At 42.1% G+C, this 22,840-nt stretch overlaps 2 protein-coding genes across 6 annotated transcripts in view; one reads left to right on the top strand and one right to left on the bottom strand.

The window, feature by feature from the left end:
- The window catches only part of creb5b (cAMP responsive element binding protein 5b), a 41,513-nt gene extending 28,069 nt beyond the window's left edge, over positions 1-13,444 (top strand). For 3 of the 5 annotated variants that reach the window (XM_063488112.1, XM_063488111.1, XM_063488108.1), the window contains exons 8-11: positions 8,629-8,952; positions 10,204-10,431; positions 10,646-10,754; positions 11,674-13,444. In XM_063488112.1, coding sequence (XP_063344182.1) covers positions 8,629-8,952; positions 10,204-10,431; positions 10,646-10,754; positions 11,674-11,828 — 816 coding nt within the window. In that variant the 3' untranslated portion in view covers positions 11,829-13,444. The remainder of the gene's footprint in view (positions 1-8,628; positions 8,953-10,203; positions 10,432-10,645; positions 10,755-11,673) is intronic. The other 2 variants (XM_063488110.1, XM_063488109.1) reach the window with 2 other exon arrangements.
- A 2,031-nt stretch (positions 13,445-15,475) lies between these two features.
- On the bottom strand, positions 15,476-21,484 carry cpvl (carboxypeptidase vitellogenic like). Its single transcript, XM_063486326.1, has 13 exons — positions 21,385-21,484; positions 21,044-21,222; positions 20,816-20,943; positions 19,685-19,799; positions 19,548-19,606; positions 19,344-19,423; positions 19,176-19,242; positions 18,832-18,954; positions 18,057-18,188; positions 17,849-17,947; positions 17,571-17,744; positions 16,601-16,783; positions 15,476-16,506 (listed from the first exon to the last, which is right to left on the bottom strand). Exons 1-13 carry the CDS (start codon positions 21,387-21,389, stop codon positions 16,408-16,410), a joined length of 1,443 nt encoding a protein of 480 aa, XP_063342396.1. The 5' UTR covers positions 21,390-21,484; the 3' UTR covers positions 15,476-16,407.
- Positions 21,485-22,840: the final 1,356 nt, after the last annotated feature.

Here is a 22,840-nt window from a genome sequence, read left to right as displayed (position 1 = left end):
AATGTCCGCTGTGGCGCATGGCTCATGTCAGTGGCACTGTTTTCAGCGTGGTGCACTGTGGCATTGTTTTATTGTGTCTTTTAACTGAGTCCCATGCTTTCCACACATCCTGACTGCTTGCTAATTTCAGAAAGAGGGGCCTTGAAAGGGCTTTGTGCTGGTGTATGAAAATGTGTTATTTATTATCTCCCAATTATCTATTGTTTATATTGTTACTAAGGACAATAAATTTGTCACTAAGCATCGGGCTAGGTGCTGAGATTTTTATGTGGTAAACAATACTATATGTTCTTTCACTGCAGCCTGCTTGGCTGTGGAGCTGGCACTAGATTGGTGGATGACATAATTCCTGGCATGCTCTAAATATGCTCCTTTTTACTTGAAGGGGGGGAGTGGGGGGGCAAGCAGTGCTTCTCTTAAAGAAACATTTCATAGCACACAGGAGGACCAATAATCAAAATATTCCTCGTGCACTGATGTTGAGTTTTCATTTCACTTGCACAAACCTTGCTGTTAGTTCTTCAGGGTAACTCTTTCGTACATGTTCACTGTTTAGCTAAACGCTTGATCTTTAATCCTGATAATCCAAATACTAGTTGCAATTCAGTAACTGCACTGAACTGCACCTATTTTGCTCACAAATTCCAAAAAAGTGAGGCAGCTGCAGATGTTACAGTTTTCATCTCTGCCATGTCATGATTGATGAAATGATTACCTTAGTATAAAATCATTTGTAAGCAGTTAAACCATTAGCATACACTGTAACCCTGTTATGTGTTCCATTCATTTTCTTTCACCATAGTAGGGGAGCACCTCTGGCAAATTCTCTTGTTGTGAGGAGGAGGAGGAGCAGTACACACAATGAGAGTCTAACTACAGGTTTTGTAAGCAACATCTGTATGAATGGTGGCATTGTCGGGGTATGATGTCACTGAGCAGAGACGCTGAGCTAAGAGCACAGCTGAATCTGCAGGCTGCTTGCGTTAACTCTAGCTTGTATGTACATTGTGTGTGTTTGTATGCATGCTCATGATTGTGTGTGTAAATGCCTCTTTTTTTCACTGCACTGGCACCCCGTCTGGTACTCATTGTCCTTGGAGCCAAAACACATCTGTGGACAAAGTGGGCTAAAACAAACCATGAAGTCAGAGTTTGCATATGGTTTGTGATACAGATCAGTTATATGCATATGTGTGGTTAGTTAAGTAAACGTGGAAGACGTGCAGTCAAATAGTGACAGGGTACAAAGGACACATAGAGAGAAGGTTAAATATTTTGGATGCAGCAGAAGTTTATATGACTAGTGGTGGGGTTTTTTTTCTACTGAGATGAGTCCTTTTAGCAGCGTAGAGTGTGACGCAAGAGCTGCTGGATCAGTGCAACTGCCACATAAACCAGAAAGGAACTTCTGCTTCGGTGCGACTAAAATTGTACTAGTGAGATAGATAGATAGATGAATCATCAAAAACCTCACGACACCACAATTTATCACCTTTTTCAACTATAAAGTATGCCTGTCAACATCTATTTACAGAAAATCCAGAAAAAAAACATGTTAGATAAAAGTTATAAATTGATTTCCATGCCACTGAATAAACCCAGCCAGAATTTTGGTTCCCAGGATTCTCTGTTGGATGTACTTTCAGCTGAGCCGATTTAACAAAAGTTTGCTCGGCCAACATTATCTCAGATTGGTGGTGAATTAGATGAGCCCTCTTGTTAATAGTATTTTGATAGTGTTTTAATGTCCCTGTAAAATCGCCATGGAAAATATGGGGATACTATGCTATGAGTGAGAACTCAACAAAACAACTCTCTGTTTATATATATTTGTGTGTGTGTGTGTGTGTGTGTGTGTGTGCGTGCGTGCGTGCGTGCGTGCGTGCGTGTGATTGTGTTATTGAATCTTGTAAGATTATATTTAGAAAACTCATATTCACATTTGAATAGTGAGTGAGCGTGGCAGGAGGAATGAGTAATGTGTTAGTTGATGAGATTTCCTTCCCATTCTGTACCAACGGTTAGTTAGAAAACGATTTAAAGGACAAGTTCATGAAATTTACATTTCATGTCTATTAGTTTATCGGTCTTTTAAGGACTTTACACAGTGGTGTGTGTGAGTGTATTAATTTTATTTTTTTTATTAAATAGCACTTTTTAAAATCAGAGAGCTTGACTATAAGAATAGAGACAAAAATATTACAGCAGAAGCACTCGCACAGTTAAACATACAACAAAAAAAACCTTTGAAATAAAATATTTTACCTGATAATTCAAGCACAAATCCACTTTGTAAATATGAAGGGTCTTGAGCTTTGATATAAAACACAACCCCCAAAATTTGCTGACCTGATTCTTAGGGGACAGATCCACAGTTTGGGATCCTTTCTGTTTGCAAGGTACAGCCGTACTAACGCATATTCATCTTACAACGTGCATGCATCCACACTTCTACCACTTTATAACCATTAACAGATACTTTTGGAAATGCAGCTGATCAAGTTTTAGGTTAAAAACTCTCATTACAAAACAGCGACAGAGGAGTTTGTTTTTTGACTGTCATTAAAATGGAAAAAACCCACATTATAGTTCTGCTCATATACCTTTGTGTCGGTACACATTTGTCATCACCATAGTTTTCTCTGATGATGGATAGTGCTCAAAGCATCACTTGCTTTGAGACAACAGCTGATCTATGATTTCTGCTGCCATGGCTGTTTTATACTAATGTGTTATATTTCGCTTCAGTTCCACTTCATTGTCGGGCCAATCAAAATAAATAAATTAAAAAAATAAAAATCTATTTTTATACTTTTTTCATTTCTGTTTGTCTGTTTTTGTGTTGTTGTGTTTTCTAGAAATAGCTGACCTTTTGCTTCATTTTTACTCCAGCGCTCATGTGACCAGTGTATGTGAATGGTGATATATGTGCAACTGTAAATGGAAAGTATTGTTGAAAATGTGCTAAAGTGCTTGCCTGGGCAAAGTATTGGTGTGAAAGCTTCTGCAAGGTACTACTAGTATGATTGAGGGGGTGTAGGGGACCTAGCAGGAGTAAAACATGTTCCTGGCTCATAATATACTCTGAAGCAAGATCAGCAAGCTTTATAGAAGAGGATGAAGCTTCTGAGTAGTTTCGTGTGTGTGTGTGTGTGCGCGCTTCTATGTTGGGTTGAGTTTTTGGGACAAGAGTGGCGTTGGTGGCACAGAGTGTCGCATCTGTTTGTCTTTGGATGACTGCTTGTTTTTTTTAGGTGTGCTGATGGGTGGTGTATGTGAAGGCCATTTGGTTATGGTTCAGGGCCTATGAATGGGAAGGGACACAAGCAGAGCCAAGCTTGGGTAAACCAGCTGCCATCATCACTGCGCGATCCAGACCGGACTGGTCCAGCCACCATTAGCACTCCTGGAGCCTGAGCAAAAAAAACAAGACACTCACACCAAAATAACTTTAACAATACTGAGGAGGTGATCTGAATCAGACAAGTTCATGCTTCATGTTTTCAACGATTACTTCTTGGAAATTTTGGCATGTCGAAACACAAGTGGCTTCTCACGCCTGTGGGTGTATTGACAGTGCGCGTAAAGAGGGGCTATTTATTATCAGAGAACAAGAACCAAAACTCAAACCATTAATTTAAAAAAAAGCTATTGTGAAAAATTTTTGAGTAACGGCCAAAATACACTAACATTAGAGATCTGATATTTTAAACATCTTTCAAACTACATTTGATTCCACTTACGTTTATCGACACAATGACTCGTGATGCCTCTTTTAATCCCACAACTTAAGAGTATGTAAGTGTTTAGCATTGTATTCATGCTCTGTCTGTCTCTCTCACTCAGGGGCATTGTCTGTATTCAAGATTGTGACAGTGGGTGTAGTGATAACCATGTAGGCTGCACTCGAGCAGGGCTTTACAAGAGAGGGAACAGTGGGGATATGCAGACTGGAGTCAGAGCCCCATCCATTAACTTGACAGGCTGCAGAAGCTGCCAAGAGTATGAGCGCATGCTTTGGAGCACACTTCTCAGTGGGCGTGTGTCTTGCTGCACCCATACCGCCACGGTTCCTCCGAGCACCACCGGAACGTCTGGCCCTGGCTGAACAGTCAGTCTATGTCCATCTCCCTGTCTGTGTCTGGAACCACAGGGAAGCTCTGATCAGCTTGGCCCAGAACCTGAGAGAGGAGAGAGGGGGCGATATTACAGCCCAGCACTCCCATCAGACTGTCTGCCTCACTGTTCCCTGAGGAAATCAGTTTAACAGTCCCCAGCTCTTGGCAAGCAGAGGGAGAGGGGGTGGAGGAAAAGGCAAGAGGTGCATGTAGTGTGTGTGTGTGTGAGAGAGAGAGAAACAGAAAGAGGAGAGAGAGAGAGGAGAGAGAGAGGGGGTGGTGGATGTTACTGCCTCTCTGGGTGAGAGGGAAATCTAATAAAATTGAACTAATGGGGGTATGGGCTTTTTAGGGGACAGAGAGTGGGTTTGTAGGCAGGCACTGGTGGGTAGTGCTGGCGGTGGAGATGAGGAGGATGGAACAGGATCCGTGGAGTGCTTGGCGAAGCAGCAGAGCCAAACTCCTGCTTTCAGCTGCAGATGGTGAACCCGGGTCGGGTTTAGAGTGCAAGGTAGGGGGGCCGAGGCATATATAAAATACTCCCAGGAAAGTTACAGCTTTGATATATTATGCAATTAGAAATGCTGTGTGCTTACTCACGATCACTGTGCTTGCCTGATGTTAACAAAGAAGCTGACAGTGAGAGACAGAAGCTTTAATGTTTCTCTGCGGACCCTTAAATGTGAAGCGAAAGAGCACCATTTGAATCTTTGATCTTTTTGCAGTTGAACTGTGACTCCACAGACTGATCAAATCTTTCAAACCTACTGTGAGGCGCCAGAGGGCCACAGGTCCCCTGATAGTACAATGCTCCACTTTTAAGGGGAATAAAAGTGCTCACCCTGACCTCGCTAGGTTTGATTTACCCATCCTTAGGCAGGCGTGGTCTCCTCCCTTTGTACCTGCTTCATGATCTTGGTTTCTCCTCCCAGGGTTAATAGACATGAAGTCATCTGGTGAGCAGAAACCTGAGTGTGTTCTCAGGATGTGCCCAGAGCACTCACAGGGACATCACTCAAAGCCCCTGTGTCAGAGAGGACACAGCCATTAATAAATATCATTAATGGATGATCACCTGGTATCCCTGAAACCACATAAATGAGAGAGGCCTAAAAAAAGGAGAGGGAGTGGAGAGGTCAGGGGGCAAAGGTCTGAGAGGAGATAGCTCCCCTCTGGGCAAAAGATGGCTGAATCAGGGATGGTGGAAAATCAATAGCACTGCTACTTTCAGTATACTGTCAGAATGCGTGTATTTATGCTGCTACTATATAAAAATTATTGTGAAGGAAGCTGACCACTTTCTAATGGTGTCACAGAGACTTCATTTTCCTGTTGCAACTTGGCAGCAGGGCAGACAGTGGTAGAACAGGGTGCATACCGTCCCATCTTTGAGCGCTCTGCACAGCCGCAAGCTAACACCTGCACTGATTTAATGACTGTTTTCTGTGGCAGCCATGTTGCTGCAGGAGAAATGTATATGTTTGTGTGTGTGTCATTAGAGTAAAATGCACATGGTGGTTAAGTTCTTGTGCTTAGCACAGTCTGGGGAAATACAACCATGTGTTAAAGAGTCATTAAGGGGCTGATGAAGGTGTTTGAGAATCACAGCCTGCTCATCATCACTCTGCTAACGTCCCTTAGTTGCGTCACTGTGGTTCTGGATACAAAGACTTAAGTTTTGGCTGAGCTGGGTTTAACTGAGCTGTGTCTCGACTTCAGATGCAGGAGAGGTAGACACTTGTACAGAGCTAGCTTCAGGAATAGGGTTATATCACGGTAAGGGTTTTCTCTTTTAACTGTGTCCTTTTCTTTAAACCTATCAGTTTAAGGTGGCGCATTTATATATTCATACTGCCTATTTAAAGAGCTGGATTTTCCATTATTCATCATGTAAGTGTGAAGGTCCTGCCAGCTAATCCAGTCAAAGAGAGTGGTTTAATTTCTATGCGTGTACTAAAAATTTAAGTTGTATGTTGTCAAGATGTTTCTGTAGTTCTTTGATTGATTTTGTTATGTGTAATAGCTAAGCTGTCTCTGTTGAACTGTATTATATTAACCTGTGTTGCATTACATTCAGTTACCTTTGTACTTTGTTGTGTATATAACCATCGCCACTAAGGCTTGTGCATCGGCCCCTTGGCTCTTTGACCTGCAGTCCCTCTGTACTTTGACACTCGCAGGCCTCTTTGAATGCAGGCTAATTGAATTAATATACAGATAGTGCCAGCTGGACAGCTCGCTGAGACGCTGACAAATGACCAATTGCCATTTCAGGCTAATGGTGTGTGGGGAAGAAACACTGGAATCCATCTAATCTCTTCCCACCTCTAGTCTTTGTCTCTCTCAATACTCCCCTTCACCATTTATGCTCTCTGTCTTCCACCTGGCGTCCTCCCTTTCTAGAAGGGAGTTTCAGTGACACCAAAAGAGCATCTTACCGGCCATCAGTTTACTAAACGTCTTATAGAGACTACAAAGGTAGACATGCTGCCAGCAAACTCCTCAGGCTTCTATTCATTCAGGTGATTCCCTGCTTGAGTGGCAGGAGCTTGCCAGATCCTGATTGGTTTTCTCTTGCACAAAAGGCGTGGGTCTCACCTCTCTGGTTCATACTGATCGACTGCAGGCTGCAGGCTGTCAAACTCAGAATTCATCCTGTGATGTACAGAAGATGTCCTTGTCAACACTGATGACTATGATTGATCTGTAAGCATTTTAAATCCCTTTTCTGCTTCAGCTGCATGTCAAATAGCTGTCGTGTTTTGAGATGGTATTTCCAGATAGCTACACAGTGTGAAAACTTTGCAGATTGTAACTGTTTGTAGTGTGTTAAAGAAAGTCAGAGACTTCTCAGTGCTGCTTTTTTGTTTTCATCAGTAAGACTCAGTGTGACTATGATGCCGCTGACAGCTGCAGGCTTGAAGACACTTGCTGTGTGTAAACTCTGTGGTATTTTAACCCATGTCTCTCTGGTCACAAAAAGGAAGGGTTGTGGCCCCTGAGAACAATTCTTAGAGGTTTTGGTGAAGGCAGTTAGTGGGGTTAGGGTGTGATTATATTGGTTTAGGATGTGTTATCTATGACATTAGAAGTGTAGAAGTTTAAAATAACATTCATAGTGAGGTCCAACAGATAAAATCACGCGCTTCCAGAAAAGTACCTGCTTCAAAGTGTCAGGCATACCTTTCTGTGACAAACAGAAACTATAGTCAACTAAAACTGGCTCGACAAGGTCATAAATTCACTGTGCCGGTTTCATGTGCACATCTCTGCATCCCACACTGTCCGTAGAAAAAGTAAAGACAACTAACTCCAAACACACACACACACACACACACCTACACACACACACACACGCACATATATAATGTGTAAACATGGTAAAACGCAGTCACTTTTTTTGTTCCCAATCTTCTAAAATGATTTATTGGACTGTGCGGCCTTCCTACTTGTAAAAAGCTTTCCACTCATAGACAGTGTGAGCGGGAAGTGAAGGGATGGTGTTGTGCTCTGCTTATGTCCTAGCATTGTGATCCAGACCAGCTGGATGCCATTCCCTATGGGAATCATGAATGTGAAGGTTGTTAAAAGATATGGAGCCTTGGACTTACTGACAGCAGCTGGGAGAAGGGGGAAGGGAGCAGAGAGGAAAAAAGAGAATACTGGGAAAGGGAAAAGAAAACGTTGTGGAATTCACAACAGTAGCCTTAGACACAATGTCTTTCTTTTCATTTTTGCTGCTAACTTTTTACTAAACATGTCTCAGGAGATCAACTGTAAAAGGAATAATTAATTTCCATGTATTTTAGTGTTTATTAACATCAGCAGTGTGCTTCTGGTAAAAAGGGTCTTCATTAAATAAGGTTTCGCAACCTGTTAAAAGCTATTAAACTGTAAATATGTCATGCATTTTTTATTTATGTCTAGGTTTGTGCTGGGTTTCTGCGCTTGCGGTCGTCTTTATGCGGTGCCCAGAAAAACACACTCTAGTGGAGAGGTGCATTTGGTAAACATGAGGAACACAAGTGCACTTTTAGTGTGCTTCTCTCTGGTTCTCATCCCAGACTGCTCAGAGACACCGTCTCAGTCAGTGCTAAGTAGACCACACAGTTAAAGCAACAAACCTGTTGCTGGGTCAACAGTAAGGGAGCGTTCTGAGGTCTCACACCTTACCGGCGATCTCATCTCACCAGCAGAAATGCACAAACAAATACACGCACTCTATAAGAGAGAGAGAGAGGGGCTGTTGTAAATAGGAAGAGCAGGGACCGGTGGGATGCAGTCATGAAAGGTAAAGAGCAAGAATGACAGGACTGAAGGAGAGATGAAGGACAGCCTAAGTGGCTTTGACTTGTCCTGCTGACATGTGGATTTATGAAGCCATTTGTCACGTCATAGCCTGCGCTTAATCATCACACTGATGGAGGCGAATATGTACAAACATAATGACGAAATACTCCCAGAGATTTATATTAAATGTTGTCTTTGGTGTCCACTTTGTCTCCTTTAGAGGCTAAAGGCTGCACTTTCACACCACCCCGGTGCCATCGCAAACGGCAACATGAACTCCATGGGCCACATGATGGAGATGATGTCATCACGGCAGGACCAAGGCGCTCACCATCACATGCACTCGCACCCGCACCAGCACCTGCAAGCCCCTCCGCACGCATACCAGCACCACGGACACCACCACCACAACCAGGGCCACGCTCAGGGTGGACACCATCACCCGCAGGGACACAATCCCCATCACAACTCCCACAACCCCCATCTTCATCCTGGGCACCCACATCAGACATCACCGCACCCTCCGATGCACTCTGCTTCACAGGTAAGCAAATCGGCTTCCCGAGAGAGCTGAGAAGCTTTTAGGCAGCCCAAAGGCAAAGCCACAAGTTCAATAACACATTAACTACACTGCACATTAAAATCACTCACACAGCTAGAAGTCAGCGTGTATGCAGCGTGACTAAAACAAGCCAGTCCTTTGGAAGGCTTTTGAGTAGTTTTGAAGTCAGCTATTAGTGGTTTAGTATAGAAGCATGGCTAAAATGATGCTTAGAATTCACAGCAAGTGAGTGGATGAACGCATTTTCCCTTGCTGCATCCTTAATAGCGAGTTTCCTGGCACCCGGCGCAAAAGTATTTTTTCCTTTTCGTTTGGTCAGCTACAGGTCAGTGTTGGATGCCTGCCATGGAGAGAAGGGGTCACGAAGAGTTCAGAAAGTGAACAGTTACAAAAGGATGTTCAGGACTGTCTTTTGAAAACTTTGCTCCACTGCACCAACCATTTGCAATTATGTAGTCACGGCATGCTTCAAGTGCAGAAGAAGTTTTACAAACCAGATGAACAGACAGCCTTGGCTTATACTTCTGGGACATCTTAGCTGTGAATATACCTGTTTCAGTATTAATTGACAGTATTGCTCACGGCATTAAAAAAAGAGGCATTTTGTCCTTGCATTCTTTGAAGCCTTTTTGCAGCACAGAGTGCCACATCATGAAGTGCAATTCACTATATGTTTTAAATGTACCATTAAAGCTTTAAAACAACATTGTCTGTGTGTGCAGCCGCCATTAAAGTGGCATGCATTTTCCATGCTTCTCATAAAAATGTAATGTTTTGAAGACTGAAAACACTTGACCTAGCCAAGTATATGTCAAGATTTGTCAGTGCATAGAAATGGGCCTTTTGACTGCGTCTGGTGGTGTTAGTCTGAGTGGAAGTGGGCGTTGGAAAACTGCCTCCTGACACCTCTTTAACAAGGTGGGCAAGCTAGTGAATCAGCCCAGTCAGTCAGTCATTCACTCCTGACACCCACAGCCCAGCTTCTTAAGGCACGTGGTACAAGCAGATGTTGTTTTTGGGGAAGTTGCCAGACATAAAATACCTGCAGGAAGTAATGTATATATTGTTGTTTAGAGGCAGGAGGCTCTGAGGCAGCATAGCGGCTACAGCAGACAGCTGACTGGCTGCTTTCCAGCTGTGTCAGGATGGTTACATATGTGGTCGGATCATGGCAGGCAGGCGCTGCCCCATCGGGGACATCAGTAATGTTAATGCCATTTTCCCGTGATTCAGATGTCACCTGCAACCCAGCAGATGCAGCCCACGCAGACGTTGCAGTCTCCGCCACCCAGTGGTGGACGGCGCAGACGAGTAGTGGACGAGGATCCGGATGAACGTCGGCGAAAGTTTCTGGAGCGAAACAGAGCGGCTGCAACAAGATGCAGACAGAAGCGAAAAGTTTGGGTGATGTCATTAGAGAAGAAGGCAGAGGAGCTCACACAGACCAACATGCAGCTTCAGGTAAAAACCAAAAAAAAACAAAGAACACCTTTAGAGCTTCTAAATCTATGTACAGTAACGACTGCAACTCAGGGCCATCACCGTGGATTTTGATTTGTTTATATTGGGTAATATGACCTGGGAATTTTACTGTTTGTTTTTAGGTAGTTAAGGATGAAGAGTTGCCAAGAAATGTCAATTCACTGAAATCTTAAAATATTTTTCTTTTTCTCAGAATGAAGTCACAATGCTAAAGAACGAGGTGACACAGCTCAAGCAGCTTCTCCTCACACACAAGGACTGTCCCATCACCACTATGCAGAAAGAGTCCCAAGGTTACCTCAGTGAGTAGCTTAAACATAAACACACTCACACACCTTTAACTGTGTGCCTTAGCTCTGCGGTGGAAAGGAATAAACCCTACAGACACAAGTCTGATGGACACACAGTAACTGGCAAGGCTTTTCGTTCCAGTGTGCTGGTATCCAGCTCCCACGCTCGCTGCAGGACTCTTCCTTTGACATATGGGTGTTGCACACTCTGGTAGCTGGCTGTCTGAATCCCTTTTGAGACTTATTTTTTCCATCTCACAGCAGCTCTGTGCACAGAAGCAGCCGAGCCTCAACGTGAGAAAGACATCACAGTCTGCACGTTGACATCACAGCCCTAACGGATGCCTGGGATCTCACTGATTTTTGGACTGTGCTTCGGCTCAGCCGTACATGACATCAGAGCCCCACCCTTTGATACGGATTCGAGTGACATTTCCATGTAATTAGGATAAGTCACCTCCCTGTGCAGCTTTAGGAAAATAAGGCTCACGTCCCCCCTTGGCTGAATGGCTCTTTTGTACAAGAGAAAGCCAACTCCCAGCCTGGGCTGGAATGACTTTCATCGATGAGTCTAACTGGTGTAAAGATGTCACCTACAATGTGTCCAAAATCCATCAGGCGTATTTACGGAGTGGAATGATTCACGTTTCCATTTTTGTGTTATCCATTATCGTCTATTTTGAGATGGAGGATGAGACATTTGGTGTAACCTTAGGTTGTCAGATGTTTTGAAATAAATGCTCTTCTGCTAATAAAGATTTTTTTGTAATATAATGAGAGATCCTGTGTTTATTTTGCTAGATTTTACCATTATGCATACTTTATGTATCCCTGTGTGCAGCTCCTCGGTTCTATCTTTTGTACTTGCACTCACACATGCATGCTTTACGCATCACTTCTATCTTCAGTGATGTCTCTGCTTTCTCCTCAGGTCCAGAGAGCAGTCCTGCAGGCAGTCCAGCTCCAGTGTGCTCCCAGCAGCAGGTCATCCAGCACAACACCATCACCACCTCCACTACGACTGTAGGGGGCAGCAGTGTGCACGGGCAGACCAACCACTGCACAGACATTAACCCCATCCACTAGGGACAAAGGAGACCGTAACCTCGGCTGCAGCCACGAATTCCCCCCTACCACCACCCATGCTTTCTGAGGGTCGCCAGCTGCACGTGCTGCTCCTCATTCTTCATCAAGAAAAACCTCAAAGGCCTGTGAGGCTGTTCTTTATACAGTAGCTACAGTATCTATTTTTATAGACCAATCCTATTAACGCATAAAATTTTTATGTTTTTTGGCGCGTTTTTTTAATTCTGCTTTTTTTGTGCTTAGTGGAAAGACATTTTTGTTAATCTCATGCACCATTTCAGTGACTTTTCCTGTTTTGTAATGGTACAAAATTGATCACGATGCTCATGAAACCATAGGACAGAGACGTGTGCCTCAGACTGTCATCTCTTAAAAAACAAAAATACAGGTCTTACATCTCTATGTGCCCAGTGGACTGAATAAAGAGTGACCGTAAGCTGCGTAAGCTTGCAGCAATGTGGAAGACACTGAAAAATCTGAAAAACTGAGGGGGACGTCGCTGCGTTTTATTTGTTGTTTAAAGTCAGACTTTGAACACGGATGTCTTGAAGACAGGAATATGCAAGCAGGTGTAATGACCCTTTTTCTTTTTTCCAAGAAACATATATGACTGTTAACAATCTTCCCTGTCAGCAGTATTCTTTAAAAACAAGCAAACAAACAAAAAAAGCTTTATAATATACGGCGTGACAGTGAAAATACCATATGCTCAGACGGAAGCAATACATCACAGTGTTGATCATCTTTTTTCTGCTGTACGCCCACATTAATGATCAGAATGGCCAAGGACATTTGATGCTGTTGCAGCGACAGAACTGTACACTGTGATACCAGTGAGGCAGCTCAGCAGCGGAGACCAGCGTCCTCCGCTCTCCAGGACCAACTGAAGCTTTTTAATCGTTGAGGCCTCTTGTTGTGTGTGTGTGTGTGTGTGTGTGTTGTGCATTCAGACCAAAATGAAATAACATTTGATTGAGTGTGTGCACAGTCTGGCATGTGAATATTGTTATATATATATTTGTGTTTTGTCCCTCTTTCCTGCTGCAGAACAAAGTTCGACTTGTATTAAGAAAGAAAAGTATGTGAGAAAATATATATCTGTTTATCTTTTTTTTTTTTTCTTTTCCACCACCAAAACTTGCAATTCCTGAAGAAGAGCAGCTCGTGTTTGTGCTTTCCAAGATATCACAATGTGCCTGAATCTTCCTTAAAAAGCTTTGCTGGCTTATTATATTTAATAGCTTCGTTTTAATCACCATAATTATCTCTGCTTTTTCTTTTGTTTTTCTATGAATTTTTGTTATGGGCTTTCTTACAGATGTCTGTTACACCTAAGGCCAAATCTCCTGAGTTTCTTACAGGCGACCTTTTCTACATCCATCTCCTTTAAACTGCAGCGCCTCTTTATTTCCACTTCCGTATGACCAGGAATGTCAGTTCATGAGCATGATGACCACAATGCACTGTGTTTTTACAGTAGGATGGATGAAATACTTTCCACGCACAGGTGGAGCGATCGCAGAGCTGTCTATGCACTTTGTCCTCTGTTATGACGGAGGGTAGAATAGCCATATTAAGGTCAGAGGTAATTCTCAGTGATTCCCCCCCCCCCCCCCCCCCCCAAAAGCCCTCCTCCCTGTCTTCACACACCAGCGAGAACCTGTAACTATGTTTGGCTTTATAGAGAAAATATGCCTGGCTTGTTTCACATGCCCATAAAAAGAATAATGGAACCTGGAGCTTGCATTGCCGGGCATGATTAAGGACCTGATAGCGTTGAATTTGTTCTTTCCCGTTTAATTGAAAAATATCTTTCCCCATAACGGACCACATGGTGGTTTTTGTGAAGGCATTTGATGTATTCATGTTGTTTCTTACCCTTAAAATCTGTGTGTGCTGTTTAGTGTGTGTGTGTGTGTGTGTGTGAGATGATTATTGAGTGATGAGTCTTAGAAAATCCTTTGTAAAAGGGCTTTGTTGCACCGACCCTCTGAACTGAAGCTTGCCTTAATTTTGGCTGTTTTTAAAACCCTGTTTAGATCAGACCATTCCAAATTAACCTCATGCATGTGAAAATATGTTTATGACCTCATCGCGCTTTCAACTGGAATTATTAGGAGTTTTCATTTTTGGTAGTGGATCCATGTTCATAATAAAAATGCATTTGTTATTATATAAGCATACAAAAAAAGGAGCTATGGAAGTACAGTGTGAGTGTGTCTGTGTGTGAGAGAGCGGTGGAGAACAATTCCTACATATTAATGATGTTGTAATTGTATTATTTTAAGTCTAAAAGTATAAATATTGTACATAATATTAATTTCTATAATCCTGTACATGTAATGCAACCACCTTTCTTTTAGAAGGGAGAATAAACGTGTGGTACGTTTGTAAATAATGTTTGCACTTGTTGCCTTTTGCTGTACGTCGAGGCTCACCCCAGCGCTTAAGTACATTGTTGATATGTAACAAACGGATGGGATCCATTCCTGCCTGCATATCCTTGTACATTTTTTTTTTGTTTGTTTTTTTGGTCCGTAATTACATTGTCTCCATTTTATTTTGCATTTGTACAGATGTTAAAGTATCACTGCAGTTACATTACGGTATGAAAATAAAGCACTTGTTCTGTAACATTCATTCACGCGACATGATGTCATTGTTTCTGAAACCCAGGAAAGTAATATTTCAATCAAAGGATCAACAGCATTTGCTGATGCTTGTCCTTGAAAAATGACTGCTCATTAAATAGTAAGATGCTTTAAAGGTTTAGAATACTCATTAATTATTGAACTGTCTAGACAGCTTGATAGATGCCCGATGAAATAACATGGCAGTTAACTTCAGTACACAAACATCTTTGTTGAATCCTGTCAAAATGCCAAATCACTGCCGATGCAGAGAGACAATTAAATCTTAGCCACAACAATGAAACAAATAAGCAATAAAAATAAACATTGTTGTGTAAGAAATTCATTTCCGGCTGCTACTGTGGACACATGCGGAGGGACCTCTTTAAGTAATGAAGAGGACTTTTTCAGGACCTTACTTCGGATGATCAAGAGCTCCAGTGATTTCATTTTCAAAGTGCATTTAATGACTGACAGCAGTTTGGGGAGGCAATGATCTATGCGAGTTAGCAGCCAAGCAGGGACTTGTTTTTGGAGTATGACCCCTGGTGTACAACTTGTTCACTTTCCCAAACAATACTTTCACATCGAGCAATGTTTTCAAATCCCACCTCAATTGGTTTACTTCTCAGTTTAGTTTCAGACCCACGGGGTTTTGCTTGCTCAATTCATCTACTGAAGTTATTATATTTCTTTTCCATAGTTTCATTTTAGTTTTCAGGGACTGGAAGCTATCCCAGTGACCAGTCACACCTTGGACAAGTTTCCACTCTATCGCAGGGTCATCACGCAGAGTTGAATCCAGGTCCTTCTTCCTGTGAGGTGACAGTACAAACTACTGTTCCACAAACGGCAACACTAACCAGATCTGACTCCACTTCCTCTCCAAGATAAAGTGTGCACCAGCATCATTTTGGTTTTTCCCCAGTCTCTCATGTACTGGGAGGTAGACCACAATATAACGCAATGATAAAAACACTTAATGGTCTCAAGCAAAAGGTTGTAAGTAACACAATGTGATGTTTTAAAAAAGAAAAATCTTTATTTCAAGTAATTTCAACACTTAAGGCTTTACAGTCCCTTCTGACTATGACAGACATTCAAACACAATCGGACTCAAAACCAAGGCAACCTCACAAAACAAACTTTAAAAAGAATTGGATATATTGAAGAAGAAGGTTCTTTAATACAAACCAAACTTGTGTTAGAAAAAAATAATTCCACCTTTAGTGAATGAAAACAAAGCATGCATTCATAACTGGTAGCAGTTGGACCAGAAACACCTCCAAGCTTTATTCAATCACTTTGCATACACTAAGATAAAAGTTATTATAAGCGGCACAGGAAGGTACAAAGAACCGCTTAGAACCTTTTGCTTCAATACATGAAATCATTTAAAACTTGTATGAACCATTTTATCGGGTTGCCTTTACAAAGATTTAACAGTTCAGTGTGAAATATGCACAAGTTTAAAAGAAATCTGGAGATGAGTGAAATGTGTTTTGGCTGCATTGAATTTTGTCTCCGAAGTGTGCACTGATTTCACACAACATACATTAACCCTTTATTGACCATGGGCCCACCGGTGGGCCCATTTTACAGGTAAATTTGAAGGGCTGGTCAATAAAGGGTTAACTCATACTGACCCAAGAAAAGACATGAACCCCAAAAATTTAAGACGTTAACCTGATTTATCACTTTATCAGTTTTACCATTTCTGTTTGCAACAATCCAGATATTGTATCCAAGCTAAGAGTGTGCATCAGAGAGCACACGCTTAGAAGAAATGTATCCTCTGGTTTTTAAAAAGTTCTGCAAAAAATGTTAAAAAAAAAACAAAAACCTGATTTAAGTTAGCTGTGACAATCAGTCTTAAATCAACGGTCCGTGCTCGATGTGCTCTCTAAAGTGAAGGTGCTCAAACAGTTGCACTTCTCCACCGGTGCTTTTCATTTCCAGCCCTGAGTTGACAAGAATCTGTCAATCATGTCAAAGGACCTCTGTGGTTGGTCGTAAGGCAGAATGTGCCCTCCTCCTCGTATGATGACCTGCACGAAGAAACCAACAGCGGATAACGGTAAACCTCAGTAACTCAGAGATTTAAGATCATGCATTTGGCCTTTTATTTCACAATCCGCTCACCTGATAAAACTCTCCAACTTGCCGAACATAACCGGCCACCTCCGTGTCAGTGGGCTGAACCTTCCAGTGGAAGCGAGGGGCTTTTTTGTACTCAGCAGCCCCGGTCCAGTTCACAGTGAGCAGGAACCTCTCAGTCAGCGGAGCAGCCACAATCACATCTAGCTGACCACTATACATCAAGACCTGGATAAATACATTCAATTTGTATCAGTTAACTGACTCCATAGATTCACACACAGCAACTGTTGTTTTTGATAACAGACTGAATCCTCGTCACCCCAAAAGGGCTGTCCGGCCACCTGGACACGCGCTCTGCTCTTCTTCAGAAACAACCTCTCAGCTGCTCTTTCCTGGAAGGGTTGCATTCCTCCACCTTTCTCTTTAAAATACCCCAGAGTTTTCACTTCTCTTTTCTCTCCCCCTCCCTTTCTCTGCGCTTTGAATCTTCATCAAGCTTTCCTGACTCAGTTCTGGAGACTGCGATTCATCTCGTCATCCAGTATTGTGCTCCATCGACAGTCACGCCTAGTGTCATCTGTAGAAGTCACGCAGTGCTGACACCTCTGTGCTTCACACCAACCAGGGGATGAACAAATTTATCCTGAACTCATTGACCAAAGAATGTGCTTCCAGTTTTCATCAGGCTTCTTTCGTGTTCCTACAGTCTGTAAGGTTTTCCTTTTGGACCCCATCCATAGAAGATGATGTAACGAAATGTTTGACAGTGTCTGAGTTGGGCTTTTTTTTTTTAAGATTGTTTCCTGTTAATACTTGAGAACGATGCCCAGTTTACTTGTCAATAAATAAATAAAGCAAGTAATAAAACTAAAACATTTGTTTCACACTCTAAATATAAAACATCATGAGCAAAATCCAGATTTTTTTCTCCCCCTTCACATTTTCATCTTGTGCATTTCAGATGAAAAAAAAAAAAAAAAAAAAAAAAAAAAAATGACCCTGCACTTTTTACCCTGTAGTTGTCCATCAGCACCCCCAGCCATGGTTTGATGGTCTTCATGACATCCTGCAGGAGGTGCTTCTCCACCTCAGAGCCATCGTGGAACGTCAGGTTGCCCACGTGGATGGCACGTCGCACTTCTGGCAGGGTCACAAACTGGGAGTAGTACTCCTGGTCGTCAGGCTCCTGAGGCACACAAAGGAAATTTGTGAGTTCTTTAAGCTGTTAAAAAGCAACAGTTTAAAAAAAAAAAAAAAAAAAAAAAAAGAGCTTCAAGGAACTCCGAGTACCTGACATATCATGTAGTTGAAGTAGTTGGTACAACCTGTTGCGTTTTGGAAGAAGGAGGGATAAGGATCTACGTCGCCATTCAGCAAACGATCAAAGACCTGAAGTCAGGCGATTGAAATTGAAATGAAAAAGGCATCCATGACCTGTGTGCCTTGAACAATCAGAAAATACTGCAAATGTAGATGATGAAAAACATCAACTCATTACCTCAAAAGCCTCCACCCACTTCTCCTGCTGGATGAGCTTAACTCCAAGGTCTGTCTGCTGGTCGACATACTGTTTTTGGAGTTCATCTATCATTCCCGTTTGGTACAGGAACTCACCATAGCCACCCAGCATCTGATGTGGAAGAGCAGTAAAATATCACTGTACTGTCACCTTTCTGCATCGGCATATAGGAGCAGATATCATCAAACATGAGAGAAGTGGAAGACAAACGTACAGTGTGGACAATGAAAGCAAAAGACACAGCAGCCTGTGTTTCAATGAAGACACACATTTAGACCATATGAGGGAAAAAAATGTGTAAGTCAATGAGTCTTGTTCATGAAACAGATGCTTTAATGCTTTATTAAACTCTTTCTAAGCCAACTCTAGACTTTATCCAAGAGATTTTCGTGCCGGTTACGTAGGGATATTGCAGTTTAGGTCACATAAGTCCAAGCCTTTAGAAAACTCTTTCTCTTCTGCCACACCTCGCTCACCGCCACAGCACCAAACCTTCTCTACCATCGTCACGATCAGGTCTTCTAAAGAGTTTGCTTTTCTGTTGGCTGTTTTCTGACTGCGTGACTACAACATGAGTTGTGATGGCATTGTGCAACTACAAAATTGCAACACAGCTGCTTAAGTTCTAAATGTCATTCCTGCCTGAGCAAGTTTTATGATTAAGCATGTCTTATGAATCAAACATTAGCACTTTCAGGAACGATCTTAGGACAGAGTTTAGGTCTAAATATATGAAATTCTTCTACATACGCACCAGCTCTGGATCACAGAGTCCATCGCCAATAGCTATCCCCTTGAAGTTGATTTTCACCTTGGCAGTAGGGTTGTTTTTATGAATGTAGTAAGAAATGGCAGGAACATACTTCCCTGCATATGACTGCAAAGAGAATGTATTGCATAGTGAGGAGGCCATCTTAACAAAATAAGACATTAAAATTTCATTATATTTTGCAAGAAGTATTAATTGGTTAGCATGGTAAGCATATATCTGCTAGCCCTGTGATCATTTTGCTCTGTTTAAATAGCTACTTGTGTCATACTGCTCTGTGAAGTGTGGAAAAATAATTTTCTGCGCAGAGTTTAAAAGTAAACGCTGACCTCTCCAGTTGTGTAGAACTCGTTGGACTGATATTCGGGAAAGATCTGAAAGAACTGTGTCAAAGCACTTACAAAAGAAAAGAGGAGAATAAGAAAAATAGTTAGTAAAAATCATGACTGTGAAGATAAATGAATTGACTATATGCAAATTAGATGGTCATATTTTACCTGTACAAATCTCTGCCAACATCATCCTGGTCCTGAGCGAAACCTCTGTCATCTTCAGTGAAGCTGAAACCTGTTCCGACCTAGAGAGAGGGGAGAAAAAACGTCCTCAATCTTTTGAAAGCACCAAGTGAAAATGACATTTTAAGTAATACTGCTTCCCCCCCCCCCCTTTTTTTAATGTGATGATAAATCAGAAATACATACTGGATTATCAATGTATAAAACTGAATATCTGGCTGTCCAGGCATAATCCCTCGGACCGACTGCAAAGACAGAGGATATAAACTATATAAGAAGGCTTAAACAACCTGGGAGTCTTGCTGCTGCAAATCAGTTCTTACCCGTCATGTTCTTGTACACCACATACGGCCCGTGTTCCACAAAGAGACCGAACATGGACGTGCCACCAGGCCCACCTTGCAGCCAGAGCAGGACTGGAGCTTTCTCCTGGTTTGCCTATCAGTCACGTCAGAGCAAGCACAAAGTTTAAGACCCTGGCGCCACCTAGTGGACTTTTACCGTCATACAGTTGTTTAAAATTATGATTTTGGAGTGTGCAGTGGTTTAGAAATGGCCCCAAGAGACCTTCCTAACTTGTGTAAATCTATAATTTTCCTTCCACCGAGTTGCTTGGACTTTCACATTGTTCTGAGCATTGGCCCGATAGGTAGTGTCAAACCTTTTCCTTTTTTATGTTGAGACAGTGAACCTACCACTTGTCATCAATCATGATCACTAACGAGAAGACCTCATCAAGTTAAAAGACATTGCAGAACCTTCAGTGCTACCTTTTAAATGATTTAAGTGAATGAATAGATTTGAACCGCTATGTATACTTTTAACCCAATTCCTGTTTTTTTACGCAATAAAAGATGTGAGTTGCACAATCATTCCACCCTAGCGAAAAAACAGTGCAAAGAAATCATGTTCATAATGACCCTGACATTCATGCTCATTTTTAATTTGATTTAAACTCCTGATCACAGCTGTATATGTATTCTGGTCCAACGGGGGCAAAAGGAAGTTGTTTAGAATCCTTTCTGTTTCTTTTTTTCCTGGAGGCTTTATAGTCAAAAAAACATTCAGTAAGATTCAAACTTTACTTGCTGTCATTAAATGCGTCTATCTCCACTGCTCTGGAGCATTTTCATAAATAAAAAACACTCAGTTAATGATTAAAAGACATAATTTAAAAAAAGGGCTCAAGTGTAAGTTGAAAAGTAATACAAGCTCTCTTCCTGTAAAGATTTTTGCTTTAAAAATCATCAAGAAAACCTGGGTATTCCTGGCTGCAGCTGACTAAATATCACAACTTCACGGAGGGACTAAAGATAAAGTTGACTTCTGAAAAACCCCCACACAGATTTGATCCTAAAACCTCTCCGTCCTCTCAGTGATTTCCTGTCACACTGCACAAATAAGAGTACTGTAAATTTGGGAAGCCCCTGTGGTAAAAAAGAAGTTAGGCCTACCATGGAAGCAGGGAAGAACCAAAAGAAGAGGTTGCTGTTGTATTTTTTGTTGACTGTGAGGTATCCAGCATAACTCTTGACTGACTTATTGCCTCCTGGCAGGTCTCCCACCAGACTCAGTTTCCTGGCTGGAAGAACGACATATCGCCACATTGTGGATGTGCAACACAAAAAGCACGAAGCCAATCTATAGTACTTTACTTCACAGTAACCCAAATACAAGTTTACCTTCATCTATGGCGCCCTTCTCCAGATAAGGAGTGAGAAAGAGAGGGGCACCGGGGTCGACTCCGTTCAGGCCGCTGACGCGGAGAGATTTTCGGCAGAAAAACGACGAGCAGCCCCCGGAGGCGGCGGAGTGCAGACAGGCCCACAGTAAGAGGACACCCAGAGTTTCTCTCAGCAGCCTGCCAATATTTGTAACATAGATATCACAATGCGGGCCTGGCCAACGATGTGTGAACCTCAAGCACCCCCAAGACACTCAGATTTCAAAACAGTGCGACCACAGCGAGGCTGCACGCCTCCGACTGCGAGCATGAACTCATCGTCATTCTTTTAAAACTCACCTCATTGTCGCAAACACCGACAACAGCACAGACTTCACCTTCTAACACAGGCGAGGGCAGGTGGACTGACAAATCCGGTCTCGCTGTGATTTTAGTCACATGATCGGCTCTGTGCCGGTCACATGAGATACTGGATCACGTGGTCGTTGTTGTTTAATCAGCCCTCAGTCGTGCCTAGCAGGAGACGCCATTCGACTGTCGTTTTAATGGCCACATGTGTCATTACACCAACGTCAAATCTACGAGTCTTAATCACAGACCCTAGACAGACCTTAACAGTATAATACTAAATACACCATACAGCACCAACGCTGGCATATTTTCTGTTAGTCTCCTGGTTGTAAATTGCAGACAGCAGTCCCTAACTTTAAAAAAAGAGCACTAACTAACACTTTTAAACATACGGAAAATAATTTGTTCACAAAGTTTCAAAGTAAGACAGTTTTCAGTAGCTGTTATGGTAATACTTTATCCACTGCTCAAAATAAAATGTAATTAGTTCTTTAAGTGAATGCATGAGTGTCAGAGTAGATCCAATAACACAAAGTCAGTAAAACTTCAGGGATTTTACTCTGTCCAGTACACATAGCATAAACCACTGTGGTTAAGTGACAACAGGTGCACTGGAGAAGCAACAACTCCCAGAAAGGGAATGGTTTTGTAGGTAGTGTCCTCATCCCTCTTGATTTTTTTTTCTGTCAAGCTCTGGCAGATCTCCTCCTGGTCCTCCTCAAACAAAGGAGCAGTTAACAGTCCTGCTGTTGAAGCTGATGGTTCTGTACAGCACTCGTGTAACAGCTCGTGTCCTGGTTTCTCCTCAGGACTTTCGAGACTGCGCTGAGAGACACAGCAAACCTTCTGGTGATGGCACTTATGGATGTGTCATCCTGGAGGCGCTGGGCTACCTGTGCAACCTGAATGTGCTGCAGGCAACGTTTCATGCTGACAAGGACACTGACAAAAAGAAAAACCGGGCACTCTCCAGGATATCTGCTGTCACTTTTACTTGGATAAGAGCAGATGAAATATATTCACAATGGTTTATGTTTACTAAGCTAGTGGTATACCTAAAGTTTAAATGAATTTATTTTATGCTGTGATACTAACTATACTTAATTTTTTTGAGCACTGTATATTTAGCCTTGGTCAAGGAGGTGTTTTAACCTTCACATAGAAAAATAGCAATGCACTGGCCAGCTGGAAAAAGGTGAAGTGAAAACTAATTATCTGATGTTTCTGGTGAACACAGATGCAAGTAATAAATCCTTGAATGAGCCTAACAGTACTGCTAACTTGGGCAACATTTAAAATAGGAGTAATAAGAACTCTGTTCTTCAGAACATTTTTAGTTTATCTGCTTTAAAGCATCAACAAATAGCTTGCACTCTATATTATTTGGTATCATGAAACAGGAATCCTTTGGGTTTGTTTCTCACTGACATCTGGAAAGTGCTTG

Source organism: Pelmatolapia mariae, linkage group LG10_11 (genome assembly GCF_036321145.2).
Source record: "Pelmatolapia mariae isolate MD_Pm_ZW linkage group LG10_11, Pm_UMD_F_2, whole genome shotgun sequence".
Lineage (NCBI taxonomy): Eukaryota > Metazoa > Chordata > Actinopteri > Cichliformes > Cichlidae > Pelmatolapia > Pelmatolapia mariae.
Note: the sequence above shows the minus strand (reverse complement) of the source record. Positions and strands in the feature narration are given on the sequence as shown.